The sequence below is a fragment of the Hemicordylus capensis genome, chromosome 5 (genome assembly GCF_027244095.1).
Source record: "Hemicordylus capensis ecotype Gifberg chromosome 5, rHemCap1.1.pri, whole genome shotgun sequence".
In the NCBI taxonomy this organism is placed as follows: Eukaryota; Metazoa; Chordata; class Lepidosauria; order Squamata; family Cordylidae; genus Hemicordylus; species Hemicordylus capensis.
In genome coordinates this window covers 209,394,513-209,421,920 of record NC_069661.1, presented here as the reverse complement: position 1 = coordinate 209,421,920, position 27,408 = coordinate 209,394,513, and the positions used below count along the sequence as shown (strand labels likewise).

The 27,408-nt window shown below is 42.6% G+C and overlaps 1 protein-coding gene and 1 long non-coding RNA gene across 8 annotated transcripts in view; one reads left to right on the top strand and one right to left on the bottom strand.

Annotated features, from left to right (window-relative positions):
* LOC128326404 (sodium-coupled monocarboxylate transporter 1-like) overlaps positions 1-27,408 on the top strand; it is a 92,309-nt gene that overhangs the window by 29,154 nt on the left and 35,747 nt on the right. For all 7 annotated transcript variants that reach the window (XR_008308032.1, XR_008308034.1, XR_008308033.1 and 4 more), the window contains 7 exons: positions 1,717-1,784; positions 3,512-3,666; positions 17,788-17,928; positions 18,748-18,877; positions 22,740-22,828; positions 24,303-24,415; positions 25,161-25,228. Coding sequence is in view for 4 of the 7 variants with exons in the window: in XM_053253153.1 (XP_053109128.1) it covers positions 1,717-1,784; positions 3,512-3,666; positions 17,788-17,928; positions 18,748-18,877; positions 22,740-22,828; positions 24,303-24,415; positions 25,161-25,228 (764 nt within the window). In the remaining 3 variants the exon portion in view is untranslated. The remainder of the gene's footprint in view (positions 1-1,716; positions 1,785-3,511; positions 3,667-17,787; positions 17,929-18,747; positions 18,878-22,739; positions 22,829-24,302; positions 24,416-25,160; positions 25,229-27,408) is intronic.
* Positions 1-27,408, bottom strand: part of LOC128326405 (uncharacterized) — a 60,796-nt gene that overhangs the window by 11,926 nt on the left and 21,462 nt on the right. The gene's annotated exons all lie outside the window — the stretch shown is intronic.

Here is a 27,408-nt window from a genome sequence, read left to right as displayed (position 1 = left end):
AAGGTGAGGCACTGGAATGTTATAAATTCATGGCTCTGCGCAGGGGCATACTACTAGGCACGTGCCCGAAACGTTTCGGAGGCCATTGTAAAGGCCTCCGAAATGTTTCGGCGCTGGGGAGGTATTCGGCACCAGCGGGGTAGTTCTTTAAGGGCGGGGGAGGGTTACTCACCCCCACCCCCACCGCATTTCCCCTGCCGGCGCTCTGTAAATTTTAAGCCCCTCGGGGCAACAGCGTTCCTCCCTGCCGCCCCGTTCCCCACGTCGGCCGAAAGTGGCTGGAAGTAGCGAGCACGCATGCACCTGTTGTGCGTGTGCCCGTCTGCCATGCGTGCACGCGCACGATGGGCGCACGCACTCTCGCTACTTCCGGCCACTTCTGGCCCATGGGGGGGGGACGGGGCGGCAGGGAGGAACACTGTCGCCCTGAGGGGCTTAAAGTTTACAGAGCGCTGGCGGGGGAAATGTGGTGGTGGGTGAGTAAACCCTCCCCCGCCCTTAAAGTACTACCCCCGCCGGCGCCGAAGACCAGAGGCGTAACTAGGGAAAACGGCGCCCGGGGCAAGCATTGAAATGGTGCCGCCCCCTGCCCCCCCAACACACAACATTATACTTAGGTTTTTCCTCACAAGCGCCCACCGCCGCCGCCAAGCCAGGCCACTGACTGGCCGCCAGGCGCCAGCAAAGCAATGGGGGGGCGCGGAAGGGACCACTCATGGGGGAGGGGGCACCGACGCTCTCCCTTGACTGCTGCAGCGCTGCTGTACTGAGCAGGAAACATTTGTATTAACAAAAAAAAATTAAAAAATTAAAAAAAAAAATTTTGTCATGGCGGCGCCCCCCCATGTGACCAGAAAAGATGGCGCCCGGGGCACGTGCCCCCCTGCCCCCCCTATAGTTACGCCTCTGCCGAAGACTCTTCGTGCACATCCCTACATACTACTACTACTACTGCTACTATGATGACGACTTATATACCACTTTTCAACAAAAGTTTCCAAAGCAGTTTACTTAGAGAAAAAACAATAAATAAGTAAGATGAATCCCTGTCCCCAAAGGGCTCACAATCTAAGAAAAAACATAAGATAGACACCAGCGACAGCCACTGGAGGGATACTATGCTGGGGGTGCATAGGGCCAGTTGCTCTCTCCCTGCTAAATAAAGAGAACCACCACTTTAAAATGGTGCCTCTTCGCCCAGTTAGCAGGGATTATACCCAAGTGTGAAATCACAGAAGAAGACTTGAAGAACTATGGTTACAGGTAAGAAACCTGTCATTTGTCTAATGAAAGTTTTAGGTACTTAAAAAAACAAAAAACTTTTAGCACTTTTGAAAAGAAAAAAGGGAAAAAGAGGGAAGCAAAAAGTATTAAGTAGGCAGTAAACTTGCATTTTGAGTTGTGCGTGATTGGTGTTCTAAAGGGCTTAAAGCAATTTAGGATGTTTCATGTACCTTTTATGTTAGTTGTTAAATTTTGGTATTTTGATAATCGCTACCAAAGCAATTGCTAGAGCATATTTGAAACTCACTATCATCTTACTCTGGAAATGACTTGTCAATGCAGGCTTCAAATTCACAAATTGGATGGTGAACATTTTTATATGCATTTACTGTATTTCTTATTTTCTTTGCATTATTAATTTTAAGATATTTTTTCCACTTGTATCCCTCAAAACGTTTCAAAAACCTATGTTTTTTCTTCTTCATTTTTCAGTTACAGGAATTGAATTGTGGGGATCTGTTTTTGCAACAGGAGTAGTTTGTATTTTCTATTGCACACTGGTATGTCAGCAGCTCATCGTAAAAAGCAAATCTTGTTCTAAGCTTGTACATCTGTAAGATAAGGCAATCTCAAGTTTGATTTTCAACTTAGTTTTAAGATCCATTGTTCACATTGGTTTTATACCACTGTGATAGTTATGCATGGTCTGGTGCTTACAGGGAATTCTTTGTTACAGATCCCTAGCTACCCTCACAGGTTTCCCAAGTTCCCTGGGAAGAAGTTATGACTGTCTAAAAATGAAGGGACTGGAAGCACCTGTATTGTAATTATGCCATTCACCCAGCTGTCCAATTGCAGTTGCAAAGGAATTGGACTGTTGTATAAGACATAATATGGCTGTTCTCGGGATTATTTTTCTCCCTAGTTCAGGAGCTGTGTCCACTTTCAATATTTGAACGTGTGTTAGATACAAAGCAAGGGTGGAGGCAGTGAGATGGCTCATATCTCAAGCCCCAGCTGGTTAGAAGGGTTTTTCCTCCTACCTCATTTTGAAGCTGGGGATGAAATCTGGATGCAACATGCTCCTTTTAGCCAGCTAGGGCTTGACTGACAAGCAAGCTTTGCTCCCCATCTCTGACCTTGCTTTTATCTAACAGACAATCAAGTTTTGGGAGCACACACAGCTTCCAAACTAGGGCAGGAGGCTTCTCCTACCCTAATAAGAATAATAAGAACAGCCCTATTATGTAAGAGAGTTGGTATATTTATTTATTTGTTCGATTTGTTCGGTTTATTTTGGTGGATATGTATTTCCCTTTCCCAAATTAAACTGAAACAGAGGGAAGAAAATCTTTTGGCTCATGTGTCTGTGTAGAAGTGTTTATAAGAGGTGGCTGGAGTATGCAGCTGAAGGAAAGCATCTGGTGGGCCACTGTGGGAAACAGGTTGCTTGACTAGTTAGGCCTTGGGCCTGATCCAGCAGGGTTGTTTTTATGAAGAAATATGGCTGACATCCTGTCTAGTGAAGCAATGGGAGAAGCAACGGTGCTTTTGAAAAGTTCAACTAACTCAGCTCCACTGCTGGCTCAGAGATGGGAGCAAAGTTTGACAACCTCCTCTTCTCCATGAAGCACTCTGTGCCACCCACAATATGTCCCTGAGGGTCATGGATCACTCAGGGACATATTTTTAGATGACACAGAGGGCTTGCATAGGCACCCCTCCCCCCCCACACACACACTGGTGCAGCGTTGATCTGGAAATCTTCAAAAGCACTGGTGCTACTCCAGTGCTTCTGTTGCACTACTACTTCATTAGTCAGGATGTCAGCATCTATCTTTCTCCAGTGTTTTAGAACAGGAGTGTCAAACTGTGACCTTCCAGATGTTGTTGGCCTACAACTCCCATATTACCTGACTACTGGCCACTGTGACTGGGGATAATGGGAGTTGTAGGCTGCTGCTTAGAGATTAATTTTCAAACTTTCCCCCCATTAAACATGAGTTTTATGTTTTTCAGAAGGAAATCTAGCTTATAATACATTTGCTAAAATGGCTTAGTTCAGTTTTCAAATGACAAGAAATTTCTGATGGGAAATGTATGCTTATATGATTCATGTCAATATTATGGTACATGTGTTGTAATCAGCAGGACTGTTTGAGGAAGGACACAGGAACCCATGTTTAACCATAAAAATGAAAGCAATTGCTTATAATTAGATATATATTGCAATTATATAGGTGGAACTGATCTTTTACTGTACACTCTGTCTGCTCTTTCCAAATAGGGAGGTTTTTGGGCAGTAATCTGGACAGATGTTTTCCAGTTTGTACTGACAACATCTGGGCTTCTAACGTTGATTATACAGGCTTTGATAATTAAAGGAGGACTTAAAAATATTCTATATGATGCTCAAAATGGAGGAAGACTGGAACTCTGGGAGTAAGTGTATTTTGCTTAGGCTGAAATATAAACTTCTCAGAAGTTCTTAAAGAATTTGAAATGGTTGCAAGATTAGGCTGGGACAATTCACGAGGAAGTGCTTAAAAATCCTCAGGATTATGTTTCTGAGAGTAAGTAGTTTTAGAACAGTAATACGTGAATATACATTTTATACTTGTAAGACTAAATGCTTGATCATTAAAGGCTGGTTGGGTTGATTCCTAAGGAGCAATAATGTATATTGTGCATAGACACAAATGTTTCTGGTGCTGCCTTGTTTATGGTGTGTGTGTGTGTGTGTGTGTGTGTGTGTGTGTGTGTGTGTGTAATCCTCACCTTGAGTCACTAATTTTTAATAACAAGTGGAATTTCTTATTTGCAAGAAGCTGTACTGAATAATGTCCCCCACTTTCCCCTCTACTGTTTTTCTGCTTCATCTCCTTTCCTAAACTTACGTATGTATGTATTTATCATATTTATATACCGCCTGATATATACATTTCTAGGCAGTGTACACAATCCAAATTACAATATAAAAATAAAAACAAACAAAACACTTCCACAGAATAAAAACAATTCACAGTGTGAAACAATTAAAATAATTTCACAGGATAAAAACAATTAAACAGTTGAAAATTAATTTTAATTAAAAGCCTGTTAATGATACTGCTCCCGGTTAATTGGCAAAAGACCCCATGCTACATGTTAGGCTTGGGCGGGGACGGGGGAGGATTAGCGAGCTTGGAAGGAGAAATCCACCACAGAATAAATTTGTTCAAAGCTTTGGTCATGGAAAGAATTGAACATAGAGGTTAAAGTTCAAAAATAAAGTAAGTTTTATTTGAGGGTTTTTAGGAGTTCAGGAAGATAAAGTAATGGTTCATGAGCGACAATATTTAACTAACAAAAACTAGCAAGACTAAATAGTACAAAGGACTATTTTATAGCTCACAAGGAGGCAGTTTGGCTTGAGTTTCCAAATTGAGTTCTCGGTTAGAGAGAAACGGACAGATTTGGATTTTAGGAGAAGTAAAAGGAAAGGGAAGGAAAGTTTTGAGAGCAAGGGTTAGTGCCTCACTCCCTCCGATAGTGTGCAAGACTCTTGTAGCTTGATTGTTACCAAGGGGCTCTCTCCGAGGTAGGCAGGAGCAGGAACCCAGGAACAAGGCAGAGGTCAAGGAACCAGGAAAAATTAAAAAATGAATGGGATTTTGCAGCCAAGAGTGCTGCATAGACCAGATCGGGGAAAAGCTGGTCTGGAGGCAAAAAGCATGATAGGAGTGAGAGTCAAGGCAGGGCAAAATGGAGGTGCCATTGCCAAGACATAGGAAAAAGCAGCTGGTGGATCCGAGGACGAAACACCTGGTGAATCTGGGGAAGAGACACAGGGAGCCCAGGAGAGACACAGTTTGATTGTGTCTTGAATAGTTATAGGAAAATTCTTGCCCAAGGGCATTATGCTGACCACACCTTGAAAAGGTGGACAAAAGGGACATAGGACAGGATGAAGCAATTTGGTCAGTTTCATGGGAAAGAATGCTTCCCCCCACAACCAAAGAGCCACAAAATGGCTCCCTAAACAAAATGTTGGCTGGAGATCTCAGAGATCACTTCTGGTCACCTAGGAACCACAGACACACAGATCTCAAACCTTTCTGTACTCGCATATGCTGAGGTTGGGTGCCTATTTTTGGATTGTGGATATGCAGAACTGCAAATAGCAGTTCCGCATATAGTGAGGTCCACCTATATTGCCCCATGCTCACCTATTTTCCAGAATTTTATAGTGATGGCTTCTAGATGTTTTCAACCCATAATTAGATTCACCACAGAAGGTATTACTCCATCAATTAGTGGATGCAGCTGGAGAATCTCCAAATAAGTCCCTTCTATGTGCTCCTCCAAGTCACATCATTATTATAGATGCTTCCGATAAGGGCTGGGGAGCCCATCCAATGCATTGGTCTGTAAGTGGTGTATGGTCCCCAAGCAAGGCTACACACCACACATCTTTAGAACTGCTAGTCATCTTCAAAGCCGAGATACAGACTTTGGCAAAAGCATATGTAAACAGACAGGAAGCATATATGCCTTCCCCCCAATTCCTCTCCTATCAGGGGTCCTTCAAAAGCTACAGGGGGGTCAAGAAAATTGCATTTTGATAGCACAATGTTGGTCCTGATGCCTATGGTTTCTGAAATTGATCCAGCTAGCCAGAGGACACTACCATTGCCTCCCATCCAACCTCAGACTCCTGTCCCAGGAGTCGAGCTGTATGCTTCATCCTGATGTGCACTCCCTCCCTACATCTGAAAATCTGGAGGATATGACCACTTAGCCACCACCTCTTCTGCAGATTTTATCAGTTGCAAGGTGATCAGCTGTGATAAAGTCATACACTTTAAAATTGGAACTCTTTCTTCGCTATGCTTTGGAAAAACATTTTCCTGCTGAATCTCCTTTGCATTCTCAAATATGCTCTTAACTGTTACACCTAAAGCAGTTGGGCTTGAAATTCTCTTCTCTAAGGGTTCTTCTGTCAGCTTTTGTGGCCCATAGCATAGTTCTGAATAGCCACTCATGCTTTAAGGATGATCTCATCAAGTGTTTCCTTAAGGGTTTAAATCACGTGTACGCTGATGATCCTATTAATGCTCCAGCTTGGGGGCCTACCTTTAATGCTTACCCAGTTAATGAAACCACCCTTTAAATCTATGGCTAAGGTCAATTTCTGCCTTCTCACGCTTAAGATGGCCTTCCTCTTAGCTGTCACTTTAGCGGACAGGGTGAATGAACTCAGTACCCTAAGAGCCGACTCACTTTATTTAGTGTGCCATAAGGAAAAAGCGGCCCTCTGACCTGACATACAATTCCTACCTAAAGTCTATGTTTCACCATTCGCAGCTGATTTCACTTATGATGTTTTTTCCAAATGCCTCAACACAGCAGAAAGATCTTTGTGTACCCTAGATCTAAGAAGGACTCTAGCATTTTGTACCCCTTGGGCAACACCTTTTTGCTGGACCTGTTTCTTCTTTATAGCCTATGGAGAACCCTGGAAAGGGCTACAGATTTCCTCTCAGAGACTTTCCTGTTGGATAGTTTAGGTGATATCTTTATGCTGCAATTTAGCAAAGAGGCCAATACCACATTCAGTTAAGGCTCATTCTACCAGAGTGGTGGCAACATCTTAAGCCTTTGACAGGGGTATTCCACTAGATGTCACCTGTCAGGCAGCTACATGGGCCACCAACTGCCTTCATGAGACACTCTGCCTTGGATACTATAGCACACCAAGATGCTGCCTTTGGTAGAGCAGTTTTGCAGTCCATCTTCCAGTGATTCTTCTTCCCTCCACCAGGTAAGGCAGCTTGTGATATGCCGATTGGTGTGATGCGCAGAGACCACTTTGAACAACAACAGGTTGCTTAACTGTAACTGTAGTTCTTCTAGTGGTCATCTATGACTTTCTACACCTGCCCTTCTTCCCCCACAGTAGTTCACCAATACCACGGCAGACTCCTGAATTGAGGAGAGGGCAGCAGAGCTGGGTGCTTCACTAGAAGAAGGTAGAGAGGCTCCCGCCAAAAATAATGGCAGAGAGAAGAAGATTGGAGGGCTCCCAACATGGTATCTGCACAGGTACACAGCCCATTAGTATGAAGTCACAGATGAGCACTAGAAGAACTGCAGTTAAAGGTAAGCAGTCTGTTTTTGTGGTTGCCACTGTTGTGATCCTTCTGCTTTTGTTCTGGTGGCTAAAATCCCTGCTTCTGTGAGATCAGATACTTCTGAATTATTTACTCATTCCAAATATTAAATCTGACCTGGTATGGCCTGGGTTCATCTGTCCAAACTTGAGAGCACAGAATGATGCCGTGCTTAAACTATTTGTCAGACACTCTTATCTTTCAAGGTCAATTGAACTTGCAAGGAAAAAGAAATGTAATTTTCTGAAGAGAAACAGGGTATTCATTCCTATCCCAGCTGACTTGACATGGGGCCAGGATAGGAACTACCTCAATGGAAAAACTGCATTCATTTTGGAATTGTTTTTCTCCCAATTGATTTACCATGGGAATTGGATAGAAACCATCCCATTATAGAGGGTCCATTCTTGAGTTTATTTATTTTCTACCCTGTGTCATATTTATATTAATAACATAAATATAATAACTGTTGAGGGGCCATGCTTTGAATATATTGTGTATCAAATTTTAGGTAAGGATATAACAAGGGCATAGCTGGGAGTGCAGTCAAACGACTGCACTCCCAGCTATGCCCTTGTTATATCCTTACCTAAAATTTGATGCTTATTTATGCACATTTATGTCCTTACCTAAAATTTGATGCTTATTTATGCACATTTATGTAGTGCATAAAGTGCAGGGTAAGCATTTACCCCATACTGCAGAATGAGAGTTAAATATCCTATAACTCTTTATTTAGAGTGTCTGAAATGCAAAGTGTATTTCTGGTAATTATTGAAATGGCAAAGTATGACTTTGTTAATATTTGCAGACAAAATATGAAGAGTTGATCATATCAATAACATGAACATGAAGGGCTTATAGACATAGATGAAATGAAATTTGAAACACTTTGAGCAAATATATACAGAATTATTATCTTAGTGTCAGAAGAGCAAGTGTAAAGTGATGCACATTGGGACGAAAAACCCCAACTATATCAGCAAGTATATGCTGATGGGATCTGAGCTGTTGGTGACGGACCAGGAAAGGGATCTTGGGGTTGTAGTTGACAGCTCGTTGAAAGTGTCGATTCAATGTGCGGCAGCTGTGAAAAAGGCAAATTCCATGCTAGGGATCATTAGGAAGGGGGCTGAAAATAAAACGGCTAACATTATAATGCCCTTATACAAAACTATGGTGCAACCACACTTGGAGTACTGCGTACAATTCTGGTCACCACATCTTAAAAAGGACATTGTTGAACTGGAGAAGGTACAGAAGAGGGCAACCAAGATGATCAGGGGCCTAGAGCACCTTTCTTATGAGGCAAGACTACAACACCTGGGGCTTTTTAGTTTAGAAAAAAGACGACTGCGGGGAGACATGATAGAGTCTCCTCATCATCTCCTCCTCCTCATCTCCTCAAAATCATGCATGGCGTGGAGAAAGTGGAGAGAGAGAGATTCTTTTCCCTCTCACACAACACTAGAACCAGGGCTCACTCCATGAAATTGATTGCCAGAAGGTCTAGGACCAACAAATGGAAGTACTTTTTCACACAACGCGTGATCCACTTGTGGAACTCTCTGCCACAGGATGTGGTGATGGCCAACAACCTGGATGGCTTTAAGAGGGGTTTGGATGACTTCATGGAGGAGAGGTCTATCAATGGCTACTAGTCAGAGGGCTGTGGGCCACCTCCAGCCTCAAGGGCAGGGTGCCTCTGAGTACCAGTTGCAGGGGAGTAATGGCAGGAGAGAGGGCACGCCCTCAACTCCTGCCTGTGGCTTCCAGCGGCATCTGGTGGGCCACTGTGCGAAACAGGATGCTGGACTAGATGGGCCTTGAGCCTGATCCAGCAGGTCTGTTCTTATGTTCTTATGTTCAGTCTGTCCTCTGAATGACATCTCCTTTTGTATTCACAGGTAAGTCAAGGTGTTACCTCAGGGAAGGCTTTCACCCAAGAACCATGGTAGACCTGTCAAGGGCATGAGGAGACCTAATGAGCCCTAATGACCTCACTCATCTGGTCCACTTTTAGACTCACCTCCTTTTTCTTTCTTTTTTTAAATGTTAAGTCCAAGATTGTAGTTAGCAAGGCTGCTTCTATGGGTCCCCCCCCAGTCCAAGTGCAAGTTTAAAGACCACTGAAGGAGCATGTCCTGAATCACTCTTGACACAACAGCACGAAATCCCACAGATTTATGTTGTGCAGCCACAGGGAAGCAGCAGATCCTTTTCTGGGGACGTATTACATGCCAGCTCCAATTTTGGTGGTTCTCGCTTTATGAAGGAATATAAAAGAAAAAGATGAGCAACTTGCACTTCCCCCCAGTCTCTGGGAGACATAGAGCATATGCAGAATTTCCCAGTGCATATAATCAGGAGGGCATTCTTGTTAAGAAGTATCGGATATGGATGGAGAAAACCCACCTCTTCCCAGTTCCCCAGAACCTTCTGTTATGTTGGAGGCTACCTCTGCCAAGAAAGAGGAACCCTTCTCTGAGAATGAAAGAGTCTTCACTGAGCCTAATCAGGGCAAGTTGTTTGTTCCTGAGTACTTTCTGTTGTCTTGGCTAAAGCACTATACGTTATCTAGCTGGAACATTGCTCTCCAGACACCAGCTCTCCAGAGGGTAGCTTATGTCAAGCGTATCCCCTCCAGCATCTTTTAAGGGTCGTAGAGGTCCCCTAAAATGTTTTATCATGGAGGCAGAGAAGAATTGAACAATCCTGACACTGGGAGAACTATGCATAAATAATGCCTCCCCCCACAGAGGTATGACATGTCTTAAAGTCTCCTTAGTAAATATTCCTGCAGCAGCATTGATGTCAGATTTACCTGTTTGATACAACTAACCTGCCCTCTGAGTTCAGCAATAGCCACATTCAAGTGTCATGTTAAGTATTTGATGCTGCTGCAGTCTCTGATCTTGGGCACTAATTCTGTTTTCCAGAGCAGTGGTTATTATTGTTGGAAGTGAAGGACTATGCACTGTCTCTTGTCTCAGTGACATAGGAGGACAGACTAGTGAGTCAGAGGGCTAGAGGGTCAAGACATTGGTCATCCCTTCTCTACTGTTCTGACACTATCCCTCTGATATGCAGATTGCTGATCTCAGGGACTTCCTTCCTTCCTTCTAGCCACTTCCTTTCTCTTCCTCTTCCCTTCTCTTCCCTTCCTTCTAACCTTGCAACATGCAAGCTCCTCTCTCACTGCACCATGTGTGCAGAGATGCAGAATCCATCTGCATCCAGCTAGCTAGCTAGATTAGAGATCCTAACTCCTCACTTTTCTATCTAGAATGGAGTTCTTTAATAAATACTCCTTATATTGATTTGAAACTATGAACTGGCTCCAAGTTATTTTACTCTCAGCATACATGCATGCCTAACCAAATTCTGCTGTGTTGTGCCTCTGTGCACTCTGCTATAATGAAAAAGGGTTTCTCTTACCAGAGAGAATTCCCAACAATTATATGGGTTGATACTAGTTTGGCAAATTTCACTATCTGTGAAGAATATCACTATCTTCTTGCGGTATATAAATGTAAGTGCTATTGCTATTGCTATTGCTATCTGCAGATTCCTTTCTTAATTCTGTGCATTTTGGAGTAAGTGCTCTCCTTTTGTAGCTATTGCCAACAGAACTGTCTGGCTTAGAATCTGGAATGTAGATCCTGGTTTAAGATTTGTCCTGACTAATAAGCTCTTTCCAGGTGTCATGGACTGGTAGAAACCAGCCCTACAGGTAAGCGGGGGAGGCAAGAACCCCAACCTCTTGCTTTTCTCACCTTTTGAACTTTACTGCTGCCATCAAGTGGAACTCTTTATTCCCTGGCGGGCTCCATGAAACAGCCCACAGCATGTCTGAGTCTCCAATACGAATACGACGAATATTTATATACCACTTTTCAACAAAAGTTTTCAAAGCGGTTTACATAGATATAAATAAATAAATAAAATGGCTCCTTGTCCTCAAAGGGCTCACAATCTAAAAAAGAAACGCAAGATAAACCCCAGCAACAGATGCTGAAGGAATGCTATGCTGGGGATGGATAGGCCCAGTTGCTCTCCCCCTGCTAAATATGGAGAATTGCCACTTTAAAAAGGTGCCTCTTTACTCAGACTAGTGGTCTGACTCTGTAGAATGCAGATTCATATGTTAAGTTGAAATCATTCAGGTACAAAGAGCTTTTGTTTATCTTCTTGTTGTTTAAGAAAATTTCAGCCAGCAGATTATATCAAGGCTTTCCAAGTCCAGTTTACCAAGGGTCAAACAGACATGATGATAAATACGATGTGTGTATGCTGGACTTTTTTCCTTTATTCGCATGAGCAGCAGAGGCCCTCAAACAGACTTGTAACTGTGGGGAGAATTCATTTACCCTTTTCCTTTTCTACAGCAGTCCTGACTAAAATGCCTCTCTCTTCCCAAAACTGCTATAAATTCTGGAAGGATGATTTCATTGATGCCAATAGACTCTAACAGAGTGGTTTGTTTTGGAACTTTAGAGGTGGAATTTCCATAAGAACTGTTGCCTGAGGGAAAAGAAATAAATGCCTCTTCCCTGTTTTTACTGCCTTTTACTCCCTGCATTTTACAGTCCTCCCATGGCTGTTGTTTTAATAAAGAAAAAACAAAATCTGAAAGTACAAATGATGCATTTAGTGTCATGTTTGGTTTGACCCTAAGAATCTGCTTTGACAGCACATTTGATACTAACTGGGTGACTCTGGGCCAGTCACTTCTCTCTCAGCCTAACCTACTTCACAGGGTTGTTGTGAGGAGAAACTCAAGTATGTAGTACACCGCTCAGGACTCCTTGGAGGAAGAGCGGGATATAAATGTAATAATAATAATAATAATAATAATAATAATAATAATAATACCCCCAGTGAGGCACTACCTTGGCGTGGTTGTGGGGCTTGCGTGCTCTGAGGAAGGTGAGAGCTATGCCAGAGGTCCAACCATACTGGACAGGTCTCACCAGAGGAGCCAGACAAAGAGTGCCTCTCCCATCAACAATATGGTGAGACGTAACTTTAATAAATCTATACCGGATTGGTCATTGCCCGGGTCAACAAGGACCACGCCAGGTGCTGGAGTCCCTGGACATCTGGTGGCAAGTGGGCAACGGGACTCAGGATCTTCAGTTGAGCAACCAGGGCTGAAGACAGCAAAGTTACTGGAAGAAACGTCGCTTAACCGAAAAAAAAAATACGAAAAATGCCAACAAGGAAATAATGATCTGCTATTACAAGTCTAGTCCAACTAGAAGAGGTTATTTTAAAAGAATGTACCAAATTTGGAAAGAGAAGCATCCAGATACAGAAATAACAGAACAAAGGCTAGCAGACCAGAGAAGATTCATAATAAGAAATAAAGTATTCACAGGAGTTGAGCTGGAAGAACTGCAAAGAGCAACACAGGCTCAAGACATGGAAGAAGAATTACCACCAAATGAAGCAGTTGCTCAGGCGCAGGTGGAGGAGGTGTTGGAAATAGAGGATGCCACTGTTGCTGAACTGTTTCAAAATCAAAACCAGGCAACCTCCCCTTTGCCTTCACCTCAAAAACCCAAATGCCGTTTAACAGAAAAGCAACAAGAACGAAAGCAAAAAATAACTGAGCACATGAACCAAACAACCACCAGGGTTCGACTTCCAGCTCTAAAAACAGTTGCCAAAAAACAACTTGCTCAGGTATTAAAAGATGTCAGTGCTGCACATGCAGAAATAACATCCAAGAATTTGCAAGAAACAAACCAACTAATGTACAGTGCAGCAACAATAACAACACAAGAGCTCGGATATAAGATCAATGGACCTGTAAAAAAAGAAAGTAGTATATCACCTAAATGGAAGATTAGATTAGAAAATAAAATCTCCAGGCTTAGATCAGATGCTAGTAAACTGAAAGATATGAAAGACAAGAAGCTGAAAAATGAAAACACCAAACAGTATCTGATCCAAAAATACCACCTAGATTCAAGGAAAATTAGAGAAGTCCTGGAAATAATAAAGCAGCAAATAACAGCAGTGTCAAAGAAAATTATCAGATATGAAGCCAGAACTACACAACACAGGCAGAATCTCCAATTCCAGTCGAATCAGAGATGTTTCTACTAAAGCACAGAAGTAGAAACTGCAAGAAACGTAGAAACACCAAATAAAGAAGAAACAGTGCAATTCTGGGGGAAATTATGGGACAATCCAATAGATTATAATAAAAAAGCAGGCTGGATGAAAGAGGTAAAAAAATGTAACCAACAAATGCAAGATCTAATAATAACACCAGAATTAATAAGTGAAAGAGGCGACGATGAACTGCATGGCTTTTGGCTTAAGCACCTAACAAGCCTTCATAAACAACTATCAAAACAGTTCAATCACATTTGGCAAGGAGGTGATATTGAACAATGGCTAACAACTGGGAAAACTCATCTCATAATGAAAGACCCAGCAAAAGGTGCAGTTCCAAGTAATTATAGACCAATAACCTGTCTGCCAACCATGTTCAAATTATTAACTGGAATAATAGCAGTTGAAGTGATGCAACACTTATTAACTAACAAACAGTTTCCAGTTGAACAGAAAGGAAATTGCCCGAACACCAGAGGCACAAAAGACCAGCTGCTGATTGACAAAATCATTTTAGAAAATTGCAAGAGAAGAAAAACCAATCTAAGTGTTGCATGGATTGACTACAAGAAAGTCTTCGATTCATTGCCTCACACATGGATACTAAAATGTTTAGAAACAACTGGTGTCAGCAAAAACATTCAGATATTTATTAAAAAAAGCAATGAGCATGTGGAGTACACAGTTAACAATCAATGGCGAGACACTTGGACAGGTTAGCATTAGAAGAGGCATTTTCCAAGGGGATTCACTATCCCCTCTGTTGTTTGTAATCACCGTGACTCCACTTTCACAAATACTAAACAGAACAGGCCTCGGATACCAAACATCTCAAACATCAAGTAAAATCAACCATCTGTTGTACATGGACAATCTGAGGTTGTATGGAAAGTCCCAGTCAGAAATCGAATCACTGCTAAACACTGTCAGTATATTCAGTAGCGATATAGCAATGGAGTTTGGACTAGACAAGTGTGCTGCATTAATAATGAACAGAGGGAAAATAAGAAAAACAGAAGGAATAGAACTGCCCAATGGAAGCAAGATCAAGAACCTGGAAGAGAAAGAACATTACAAATACCTGGGCATTCTCCAGGCTGATAACATCACACATACTGAAGTTAAAAGAAAAATTGGAAGTGAATACATCAGGAGAGTTAGAAAAATCCTCAAGTCCAAACTCAATGACAGGAACACCATACAAGCCATAAACACCTGGTCTATACCTGTTATCAGATACACTGCAGGAATAATAGACTGGACCCAGGCAGAGCTAGAGACGCTAGATCGTAAGACCAGGAAAATCATGACCCTCAATCATGCTCTGCACCCCCGCAGTGATGTAGATAGGCTATACCTCCCTCGCAGCTCAGGGGGAAGAGGAATGCTGCATGTCCATCAAACAGTAGAGGAAGAGAAAAGAGGCCTTGAAGAATATATCAAGGACAGTGAAGAAGATGCACTTCAAATGGTCAATAATGCGAATCTGTTCAACACCAATGAAACAAAGCAGGCCTTCAAGAAAGAACAAGTCTAGAACCGAGCAGAAAAATGGAAAAATAAGCCACTGCATGGTCAATATTTGCACAATATAAATGGAAAATCAGACATCACCAAGACCTGGCAATGGCTTAAGAATGGCAACTTGAAGAAAGAAACAGAGGGTTTACAGACTGACTACAAACAAAGGCATGACAAAGTAGCAGGGATGATACACTGGAACATCTGCAAAAAATACAAGCTACCTGTAGCCAAAAATTGGTGGGACCATAAAATTGAAAAAGTTGAAGAAAATGAAGATGTAAAAATATTATGGGACTTCCGACTACAAACAGACAAACATCTGCCACACAATACACCAGATAGAACTGTAGTCGAGAAGAAAGAAAAACAAGTCAAAATAATCGACATAGCAATACCAGGGGATAGCAAAATAGAAGAAAAAGAAATAGAAAAAATCACCAAATACAAAGATCTACAAATTGAAATTGAAAGGCTGTGGCAGAAAAAGACCCAAATAATCCCAGTGGTAATTGGTGCCCTGGGTGCAGTTCCAAAAGACCCTGAAGAGCACCTCAACACCATAGGGGCCACAGAAATCACCATCAGCCAATTACAAAAAGCAGCTTTACTGGGAACAGCCTATATTCTGCGATGATACCTATAACAGCAACAACATTGACAATAAAATTCTGGCATCCCAGGTCCTTGGGAAGGACTCGATGTCTGGATAAAACAAACCAGTCAATAACACCTGTCTGACTGTATAAAATAATAAAAAATAATAATAATAACATCTGCAAAAAATACAAGCTACCTGTGGCCAGAAATTGGTGGGACCATAGAATTGAAAAAGTTGAAGAAAATGAAGATGTAAAAATATTATGGGACTTCCGACTACAAACAGACAAGCATCTGCCACACAATACACCAGATATAACTGTAGTCGAGAAGAAAGAAAAACAAGTCAAAATAATTGACATAGCAATACCAGGGGATAGCAGAATAGAAGAAAAAGAAATAGAAAAAATCACCAAATACAAAGATCTACAAATTGAAATTGAAAGGCTGTGGCAGAAAAAGACCAAAATAATCCCGGTGGTAATTGGCGCCCTGGGTGCAGTTCCAAAAGACCTTGAAGAGCACCTCAACACCATAGGGGCCACAGAAATCACCATCAGCCAGTTATAAAAAGCAGCTTTACTGGGAACAGCCTATATTCTGCAACGATATCTATAACAATTGATAATAAAATTCTGGCATCCCAGGTCCTTGGGAAGGACTCGATGTCTGGATAAAACAAACCAGTCAATAACACCTGTCTGACTGTGTAAACAAGAAATAATAATAATAATAATAATAATAATAATAATAATAATAATAATAATAATTTGGAAATTTTATAGCTCCTACATGCAGGACTGCCAAAGGGGCTCAGTATTAATTTTCTTAGGTGGTAATTGTTTAGTGCTTCTGTTGGGTTTCATCCAAAGAAAGTTAATCCTGATTAAGCACCTCTGAAATAAATGTATCTTAAATTAGTCATGACTTTCTTACCTTATTGATGTAAACTGCACTTAATCAGGTTTTGTTTTCTTTAGATTCAACCCATGTGTTGTACCAAGGTCCTAAATCTCTTTCAAAGCTTCCTCATGCAAAACAATAGTTTTCCTTAATCTAGTGATGGAGCCTAGGTTTCTTGGTTCCACCTTAAACGTCCAGGGTATTTAAGAGAGCGCCTCCTTTGCCATGAACTCTTCCAGCTCCTACCTATTAAGAACATCTGGAGAGGTCTGTTTACAGTTGCCACTGGCTTGAGTGGTGGCTACTCGGGACCAGGCCTTCTCTGTGGCTGCCCCAAGGCTCTAGAGTGCACTTCCTGTCAAAATAAGACCTTCTCCATTTCTGGTTGTTTTTAAAAAGACCCTTAAGACACATCTGTTCTCTCAGGCTTTAGTTAATTCATTATTTTCAAACTTTTTTTATTCTGTAAAATTGTTTTAATTATTTTATCCTGTTTTATATTTGTTGTATTTTCAATTATGTACACCACCCAGGGATACACATATCAGGCAGTATATAAATATAAATGAATACATATTTAAATTTGTGTTCTCTCTCTGTCTCTCTCTGTCTCTGTGGGGTACTTGAGCTGAAGGTTTTCAACAGAAGGGGTAAACTTGTTAAGAAATGTTGGGAACCCCTGCCCTAGAGCACACACTTTTGTCATTGCTTGGCTAAAGAGACTAAGGCATTAACATGGGGTGAAATAAGATTAATTAGAAACTACCCAAACCAGAACACAACAGTTTAATTATCCAAAAATTAGTTTATGAACATTCATATAGAGAGGAGCTAAGGAAATAAATTGAGAAAATATTGGTACTAACTTTTAATACCTACTCTATCTCAGAGGTCCCCAACGGGATTACTAGTACCCCTTGAGGTACTTGAAGAGCTCCTAGGGAATACTCAGAGTCCTCCTGCTTCCCCAAGCTGCAGCTGCATGATTTGCTCCCCATCTGAAGTTTGCTAGCTTGAAGCCGATGTGCCCTCAGCAATTTGTCCAGTGCAGAAAGGGATGGAGAAGGTGAAGACCCTCCTCCTTTGTGTTTGATTGGCTGTCTACATGCTGAAGCTCAGCATTACCTTGCTGACTGACAGGCTTCAGAAAATTAGCTCTGAGTACTTGTGGAGAAGTCTTTTTACTCTTTTTTCTACTGAAGTCTTAAGCTCATTCCATGACAGTAAAGTCTCTCCCCACCCCTGCTTTTCTTCCATTTAGCTTTAACCCAGACCCTTTGCAAAGGCATACTTTCTGGACAGTCACAATTGGTGGCACTTTTACCTGGCTTACAGTGTATGGAATAAATCAGTGTCAAGTTCAGCGATACCTTGCTTGCAAAACACAAGTTCATGCAAAACTGTAAGTTAATATATTGTACATTCATTAGTGTAATCCAGTGATCCTCATGTACATCAGTCAGCTGAACACATTCTCCTACTTGTGAGAATAGTTGATGTGGACTTTGATATATTAGTGGTAGATAAGATGTTTAGTCCGCGGATCACCTTTCCTGGATTGGAGCAATTGCTGAGTTATTTGCCATTTAGTGGAATTCCTTACAAAGGATGTATTCCTTTAAGACTATCAGCCAGCAAAGAAACCACCCCCAATTATTGTACAAAGTCACTCTAATGGGCTGTTGCCATATCAACGACTTTCAACAAATTGTTGCCTTTGGAGAACATGTGCTAGGCTGCCACCTGGGCATGGCTCTCAACCTTCATCACTCATTATGCTCTGGATCAGCAAGCAAGAGCAAGCTGAGACACTGCCTTTGAGAAGGCAGTGCTCCAGTAGTTGTTCCAGTGAATCTCAGCTGCTCTTGCTGTCAGGTATGTAAACTGGCTATGTGTCTATTGGTATGAACCACAGAGACCATGTAGAAGAACCAAAGTTACAGGTAAACAACCTGTTGTTTTCCGGTAGCCAGGATTCAACTAATGACCATATGAATTTGTTGTCATATGTCAGTTCCATACACTTAAGGATCTTCAGAACCACATATATTTTAAAATATTTTTAAAAGGTTGCCAGTGTGTTTATATGTAGCAAACCTTTGCTTCATTTGGCTGCTGAGCATATAATGATGTCTTAGTGCATAATATGGCAATACTGTTCTACTTACTCATAATTTCATCAAGAATAACTTTTTCTAACTTTTGCACTTTTTTCTTGCAGCTCTCTGTATATAAATCTTTTAGCACTCTGGTTAATTCTCTGTTGTGTAGTGTTGTGTGGACTCTCCATGTACTCTATATACAAGGATTGCGACCCATGGACTGCACAGATTGTGAAAGTACCAGATCAGGTTTAGTATACTGACATGTGAAATGTTTAAATCCAAAATTGAATTTGATCAAGGTTTTTGTTTTTGTATCTTCCTTATAAGTAGATACATTGGAAAAAACAACTATTTATTTATTTATTTATTTGATTTGATTTGATTTGATTTGATTTTGATACCGCCCTTCCAAAATGGCTCAGGGCAGTTTACAATTAAAACAAACCATTAAAGCAGTAAAGAGCTAAAACAAAAATTAAAAAATAATACTACAACAATTAACAATCAAAAACATTTTAAAACAACAACTAAACAATTGCAGTAATTAAAAAGCCTAAAACTGGGTTAAAAAATTAAAACCAATTAAAAAACCCTGGAAAGACAGGCCAAACAGATACATTTTAAGGGCTCTCCTGAAGGCTAATAGAGAATTCAAATTACGGATTTCCGCAGGGAGTGCATTCCACATCCCTGGAGCAGCTATAGAGAAGGCCCACCTCTGAGTCGCCACCAGACAAGCTGGTGGTAACTGGAGACGAACCTTCTCAGATGACCTTAATGTGCGATGGGGATCACGCAGAAGGAGCTCTCTAAGGTAACTCGGGCCTAAGCTGTTCAGGGCTTTAAAGGTAATAACCAGGACTTTGTATTTTGCCCGGAAACATATCGGCAGCCAGTGCAATTGTTTCAAAACAGGCGTAATATGGTCTCTCCGGGTAACCCCAGAGACCAGTCTGGCTGCTGCATTCTGAACTAATTGAAGTTTCCGAACTACATACAAAGGCAGCCCTACATAGAGCTCATTGCAATAGTCATGCTGGGAGGTTCCAGCTGGTGCACCAATGTTTTGGGGTCATCATCTTCAAGGAATGGGGGCAGCTGTCAAATCAGCCAAAGCTGATAGAAAGCACTCCTGGCCATGGCCTCCACCTGAGATACCAGGGTGAGGCCTGAGTCCAGGAGTACTCCCAAGCTGCGCACCTGCTCCTTCTGAGGGAGTGTAACCCCATCCAGCACAGGAAGATCTAACTCACCCCTCAGATTCTGAGCCCCCACAATGAGCACCTCTGTCTTTCTTGGCTTCAGTTTTGTTATCCCTCATCCAGCCCATTACTGCCTGTAGACAGGCATTTAGAGAATGAGTGCCATTTCCTGAAGAGAATTAGATTGGGGTGTCATCAGCATACTGGTAACACCCAGCACCAAATCTCCTGATGACCTCACCCAGCAGTTTCATGTAGATATTGAAAAGCACTGGTGACAGAATGGAGCCCTGGGGGACTCCATATAACAGATCCTGCTTTGAGGAGTGACTGTCACCAAGCTCCACCATCTGGGATCTACCCAAGAGATAGGAACGGAACCACTGCAAAGCAGTGCCTCCTATTCCCAACTCCCCCAGGCGACCCAGAAGGATACCATGGTCAATGGTATTGAACGCCGCTGAGAGATCCAAGAGGACCAGCAGAGTCACACTCCCTCTGTTGATTCCACGGTAAGGTCATCCATCAGGCCGACCAAGGCTGGCTCAGCCCCTTAGGCCGTTCTAAAGCCAGTTTGAAATGGGTCTAGATAATCAGTATCCTCCAAAACCGCCTGGAGCTGGTTGGCCACTACCCTCTCGATTACCTTGCCCAACCAAGGGAGATTGGAGATTGGCCTGTAACTATCCATCGCTGAGGGATCCAGGGAAGGCTTCTTAGGAAGAAGTCTAACTATTGTCTCCTTCAAACAAGGAGGCACCCTACCCTCCCTCAGCGATGCATTTATTATATTAACTCGGCCATCTTCAACAATCTCTCCGCTAGATCAAAGCAGCCAAGTTGGGCAAGGATCCAGAGAACGTGGTAGGCCATACCGCTCCAAGCAGCTTGTCCACGTCATCAGGAGTCACAGATTGAAACTGATCCAACCTAACACTGCAAGAGGGATCGCTGGATACCTCCCTCACAGACCCTGCAGAAATAGTGGAGTCCAAGTCGGCCCAAATACAGGAGATTTTATCCACAAAGAACTCGCTAAAGGCTTCACAGCAGAGTATCTCCGGGAGCTGATTTGAGGCAGAAGGAGCAGCAATTATACTCCTCACAACCCGGGATAACTCTGCCGCATGTAAACCCGCAGACGCAATGCGTGCTGACCAAAAACTCTTTTTTGTTGCACGCACTGCCATTGTGTAAGTCTTCAAATGGGTTCTATGCTGCATCCTGTCAGATTCGAGCCAAGTTCTCCTCCACTTGCGTTCCAGTCAGCTACCAAGCCACTTCATCCCCCGCAACTCCTCGGTATACCAGGGGGCCATCTTAGAAGCAGGCCTGGAGAGAAGCTTAGGAGCAATCATATCTACTGCCCTGGTGAGTTCTCTGTTCCAGGTTCCCACCAGGGCATCGACAGAATCATCGGCCGTACTAACATCAAAACCCTCCAAGGCCTTTTGGAAACCTACTGGGTCCAGCAGCCTTTTTGGGTGGACCAATCCTAATAGGTCTATTACCCCTGTAGGGGTGGGTTGTGACCTGATACAAACTTTAACCAGGTAGTGGTCCGTCCATGACATGGGGTAACCACTGGATCCCCCATCCATGGAACACCCCCTGATCTGAACAGAAGACTTAAATTGAGTGTGTGGCCGGCAACATGAGTTGGTTCAGAAATTAATTGGGAAAGGCCCATAGTTGTCATGGCTGCTATGAACTCCTGAGCTGAACCAGACAAGCCAGCCCCAAAGTGGATATTGAAGTCCCCCAGCACCAAGAGCCTGGGAGACTCCAACACCAATTCCGCAACCAGCTCCGTCAGCTCAGTTAGGGAGTCAGTTGGGCAGCGGGGTGAACAGTACACCAACCAAATCCCCAATCTATTCCTAGTTCCCAGCCTCAGAAATACACACTCAATATAAGTCAACTGTCTCACAGGGGCCCTGGTAAGGGAGATAGTATCCTTATGGACCACAGCCACTCCACCCCTCTGCCTACTTCCCCTAACCTGCTCCACAGCAGAGTAACCTGGAGGGAGAAGCTGAGCCCACACTGGGCCACTCGCCTCCCACAACCAGGTCTCAGTTATACATGCCAGGTCAGCTTCCTCATCCATGATCAAATCATGGACAATTTTGGTCTTATTCTGAACTGACCTGGCATTACAAAGGAGCAAGGCCAGGCTCTGTGGATAGTTGGTGCTGCTCCCCAAGGCCTGAGAGTTGTCAGAACAGTTGGAAGTAGAAATAGTTACTAAATTACTAATTTTTCTTCCCCTGTAATGGCCAGCTGTTCTGCCAGCGCCAATTCTTCTATTCCCCACCACTACAGCAATAGCTGCAATAAGGCTGCCTGGTGCACCCCCTGCATCAGCCCCCTCAGGAGATCCCAAGCACATCTCGACAACTAGGCCTGGCACAACTCAGGGCAATAAAAACAGCCCTTTAACCCAAACCTCCACCCACCCACGATACAACCCAAGCCCTCAGTCCCACCCCCGAAGGCTTCTTTACCAGCCTTTTAAAAAGCCCTTAAGACACAACTTTTTAGCCAGGCTTTTAGTAATCTTTGAATGTTTTAAATTTAATAGTTGTTTAATAGTTGGTTTTTATTATGTTTCTATTGTTTGTTTTTGTAAACCTCTTAGAGCCTTTGGAGTTAGGTAGTATATTAATTAAATGAATGAATGAATGAATGAATGAATGAATGAATAAAAGTGTCTACTGCCCTGCTAAGATCCCTATTCCAGGTCTCCACCAGGGCATCAGCAGAACTGCACATCCATAAGGATCATAACATTTCAAAAAATCGAGATAAGATTTTAAATTCAGGTTATATATGCTTTTAAAGTCTAGAACAGAATAAAAATGATAATGAAGGATTAATACTATTTCAATGATGGAATTTTTCAGCTCATGCCATATTTGGTATTGGACATATTGGGTGATTTTCCAGGAATTACAGGACTTTTTGTGGCTGGGACCTACAGTGCAACATTAAGGTAAGTTAACACCATGACAACACTGGGCTAGATTCTGAAAAGTTACTACTGAAATCTAGCTCATCATTTTATGCTAATCAAGAATCTCTCAACTCTCTTCTGCCTTAATCATTCAGTAAATTAATCTGATTTAGAATCATAATCATAATACTGAAGCAGGTAAGGGAAGTAAACAAAGAGGCTATTCACACAAGCAGCCCTACCTGGGTTCTGTGAAGCACCGGGATCGAGGCCAATCCTGGCACTGCCTCCCTTGTTAGCCCAGGTTTTTTACCTGGTTTAAAGGATGTGAGAGCACCCTTTACCCATGGTCTGGGTTTGTGTGAATTATCACACAGATTTGGGCACCTAGAGTGCCTGACTCACAAGGGAATCCCCTGATGCACTGCACTGCTTGCGTGGTACATTTTGGGATTCCTGGAGGCTAGGACTTGTTTCCCTTGCCTCCAGTGATCTGCTCTGCTCGGAGTCATCTGGGGGGAAGGTGGGTTCATCCCTGCCTTTCCCCACCTCACCCTCCCCACCCCCTCATGGTTGTAGATATGACCTTAAAGTGTTGTATGCTAGGAAGTCATGCACAATTCAAAATAGAGTTTAATAATAAAAAATCCTCACTTGTTTGAAGCCATAGATCCAAGTTTTATGATATAGGAAGTTCCACCAGAGCCCCTGGTGGCGCAGTGGTAAAACTGCCGCCCTGTAACCAGAAGGTTACATTTCGATCCTGACCAGGGGCTCAAGGTTGACTCAGCCTTCTATACTTCCGAGGTCGGTAAAATGAGTACCCAGAATGTTGGGGGCAATATGCTAAATCATTGTAAACCGCTTAGAGAGCTTCCAGCTATAGAGCGGTATATAAATGTAAGTGCTATTACTATTGCTACATTATATTAGTTCAACAGTATGTTTATTTGCCAGCAACGCAGCTTAAATGGAACCCAGGAACACTCCTAAATGCACTTTGTGCACCAAGGTGGATGGATCAGGAAGGAGAGGCAAGATCCACCAAGGCAAGATGGATCAGGAAGGAGAGAGCCCCACAACCTGGGCACTGCACATGAGATGGCTCTCTCCTGTGTACCTACCAACTATCCCTCCGATAAAGGTGGGACATATACAGGAGGACCTCCCCAGATGATTATAGAGAATGAGCTGGTTAACACAGAAGGAAGCCATCCTTCAGGTAGTTTAGGCCCAAGTTGTCTAAGGCTTTAAAGGTAACTAACATCTTGAATTGAACCCAGAAGTGAATCGGGAGTCAGTGCAGTTGCAGGAATACTGGTGGCTACCTTAAAATTTAAAACAGACTCGATCATGACTCAGATAATGGATGTTATGTTTTGCCCCTAGTCACAATTTCTCCTGCTAACTGAATCAGCTACTTTTGTTTTCATTGTCCCAGTTTTTAAAGACTTGCAAAATCATAGTTGATGACCATACATCATTTAGAATATTTTACTTTTATGTTCTTTAGTACAGTGTCTTCTAGCATCAATTCGTTAGCTGCTGTAACTGTAGAGGACTTCATTATACCATATTTGTCACCAAAGTCTGAAGGACACCTATCAGCTATTTCCATGGGACTGAGTAAGTTTGTGGAGATATTTTCCAGCTTCTAGACACAGCTTGTGAAAATGAGTGGTTAAATGATCATGATTTCTATAAAGGAAAATTATTCCTGCACAATTATCATAGAATCCTTCGAGTGCATTAACAAGCAGAAGGGTTGCCAGCTGGCCAGAAAAATGTTCCGGCTGGTTTGCCTTTTTTGTCTCTATCTGAGCCATATGTCAGAACTTTTTCTGTAAAAGGCAGCAGCAGCATTTTTGTTTGTCATCTAAGCATGCGGATGCATCAAGTTTGTGAATTTAGCTCCAGTGCACCATTTGATACACTGTTCAGAAATGAGGAAAGGAATGATATACATAATGGGCCTGAGATTTCCTACAGCACTCATAAATTGTACATAACAAAACATACACAGTGAGCTATTTTTCTTCAAAATGTGAAAAAATAAGTGGCACAACAAAACTATGTCTGTTGTTCTGTATTCTAATTCTATCTTTAAACCCACCAAATACACACATAAATAGCATTTGGTGCATGCTTTTTATTTTCATACTGACCTTCCACAAAGGGAAGAAAGGAAAATGGCATTCTGTTTTTTTTTTGCCATTCCAGAAGCAAATCCTAGCATTATTATTTAAATCCTAACAGCCATGTTTGCTGTCTTATTAGCAGCGTGAAAAATAAGTGATACCTTCTTAAATTTTTCAATCAGATGACCTATTTGAATAAACCTTATAAACATTTGTATAAATAATCTGTTTAGATCTGTTGTTTGGTGCAGTATGCCTTTCCATGGCTGCAGTGGCATCTGTTGTGAGCAGCTTGTTACAGGTGAGTTAATGGCTATGCGCATTGGGAAAATGACTTGACTAGCATGTTGGGGGTTGTTAATTTTACCCCCAGTAGGTAAACAGCAGAGTGCTAGGGAAGAGAGCACACACTCCAGTTACAGAGTAGGTAGCAGAGGATGGCTTAGTTGTTGCAGCTATTTAGAGAAAACACATGGAGATTCTTGTAGAACTAAATACTAAGTATTTATTGGTTAAGTACACTTGGATAGGAAAGACCTAATTCTAATCTAAAGGACCTAAATCTAATCTAAGGAGAGAGAGAGATGTTTCCATCTACTCTCTAAGAGGAAAGGAAAGATTGTGACTCAGCACAGGAAGTGCTGAAGAGTCAGATCAGGGGTCATAGAGTAGGGACAGATAGGGAGACCTTTACTCATTGTCTCTACTCCCAGTGCCCCTAGTGGTCATTAGGATAGTTGGTGCAAAAGGTTGATGCACTGGAACTCCATCTCCAACATAGCAAGCCAGAGGTTGCCGGTTCGAATCCCTACTGATATGGGGCATCAGAAAGGGGTCCTTCAGAGAGGGAACCCCGCAGCATATCTCCTGTGTGTGCTATCTCCATGGAGTATAGCAACTGCACACCAACAATGAACTGACCAGACACAATCTACAGAATAACACCGCAAAGATTCACCGACTGTAATTGCCACAACTCCTTTCCCCCCCTTGCACACAGCAGAAGGTAGGAGAAAAAATAAGCTGAGCCAGAGAAAAGGACTGTCCCGGAGCGAAGACAGGACCAGAACTGGGTATACCGGGGCTCGATAGAGGGAGTCTTGTGCATACTCAAATATCATTGGCCCTGTCTCGGAGCATGCAGTGATTGACAACCCATCGTATCACGGATGCCCTCCCCATACTTGGAAAAGGGAAACACCTATATCAGGCAGCAGTGATATAGGAAGATGCTGAAAGGCACCATCTCATACTGCATGGGAGATGACAATGGTCAACCCCTCCTGTATTCTAACAAAGACAACCACAGGGCTTTGAGTTTGCCAGGAGTCGTCACCGACTTGACGGCACACTTTACCTTAATACTTACGTTAATTAATACTGTCTAAAAGGAGCTGCTGAAATGTGCACATACTAAGCATGTTTACTCAGAAATAAACCTCATTGTGATCAGTGGGAGCTACTCCCAGGTTAGTATGTAGTTCCAAAGATTAATATTCATTCTCAAGTTTGCTTTGACAATTATACGGACTAGGCATGGTTGCTACATATAATGACAATTCCAGAAACTTCTTTGGAGCTTTCTGCACTTACATAGTATAAAAACTTAGAGGCTGTTTTCACGAGCAGCCAAGACTGGGCTAAGGCAGGCAAACCCCGGCTTGGCTGCATATGAGAACAGCTGCATGGCTGCCGGCGGTGCCTTGGCAGCAAACCCACCAAAGAGGCCCACTTGTTTGCTGAAGTTAAGGGTGCGAGTGTGCCCTTAAACCAGGCTAAATGCACAGGTGTCAGCACCGTGTGGCACCGACACAGGAGCAGCCTCCCGGCCAGTGCCAGCAGGATCTCCAAAATGTACCCCACACTTGTGCAGTGTATTATGAGATTTCCGGGAGCTGGGACAACACGTTCTGGCCGCCAACCCTCCACGCTGCCAAGGGGCAGCTGGTGTCTGTCTGGGCGTGCGATACACACACCCAGCATGGACCCAGCAATCGCCTGCAGGGGAGGTAAGTTTCAGCGGCCTTCCTCTCCACACGCCTGGTAGTCCTTCTCACTAATTGTGAGAAAGGCCCTTAGCCCAGAACGAGACTGAACCTGATTGCGAGTTCTTTGGGCGAAACTATAGCTCAGTTGAAGAAGTAATTAATTTCAGTAGAAGCAGAAATTAGCTTAATTTTTCTTCCCCAAGTTTGAGGATATTTGCCCTCATGTTCTGACTGTTGGTGTTTTTTAAACTCAAACATCAGTCTCTCTAACAGGGATGCAACGAATACCCTTTATTTTCTATTCTCAAAGAGAAAATTGCATATTGGCATTAGAGATAAATGTCTTTAATAAGTCCCCACCCACCCTCAGATTATGAAAAATAAAAAATGTGTTGCTTTGTCCAATTTGACAATAGCTTACACTCAGCACAACAGCAAGCCAGTCAAAGCATAGAATGAGAGCCTCTGATCATTGCTTTCTAGTCAGTCAACT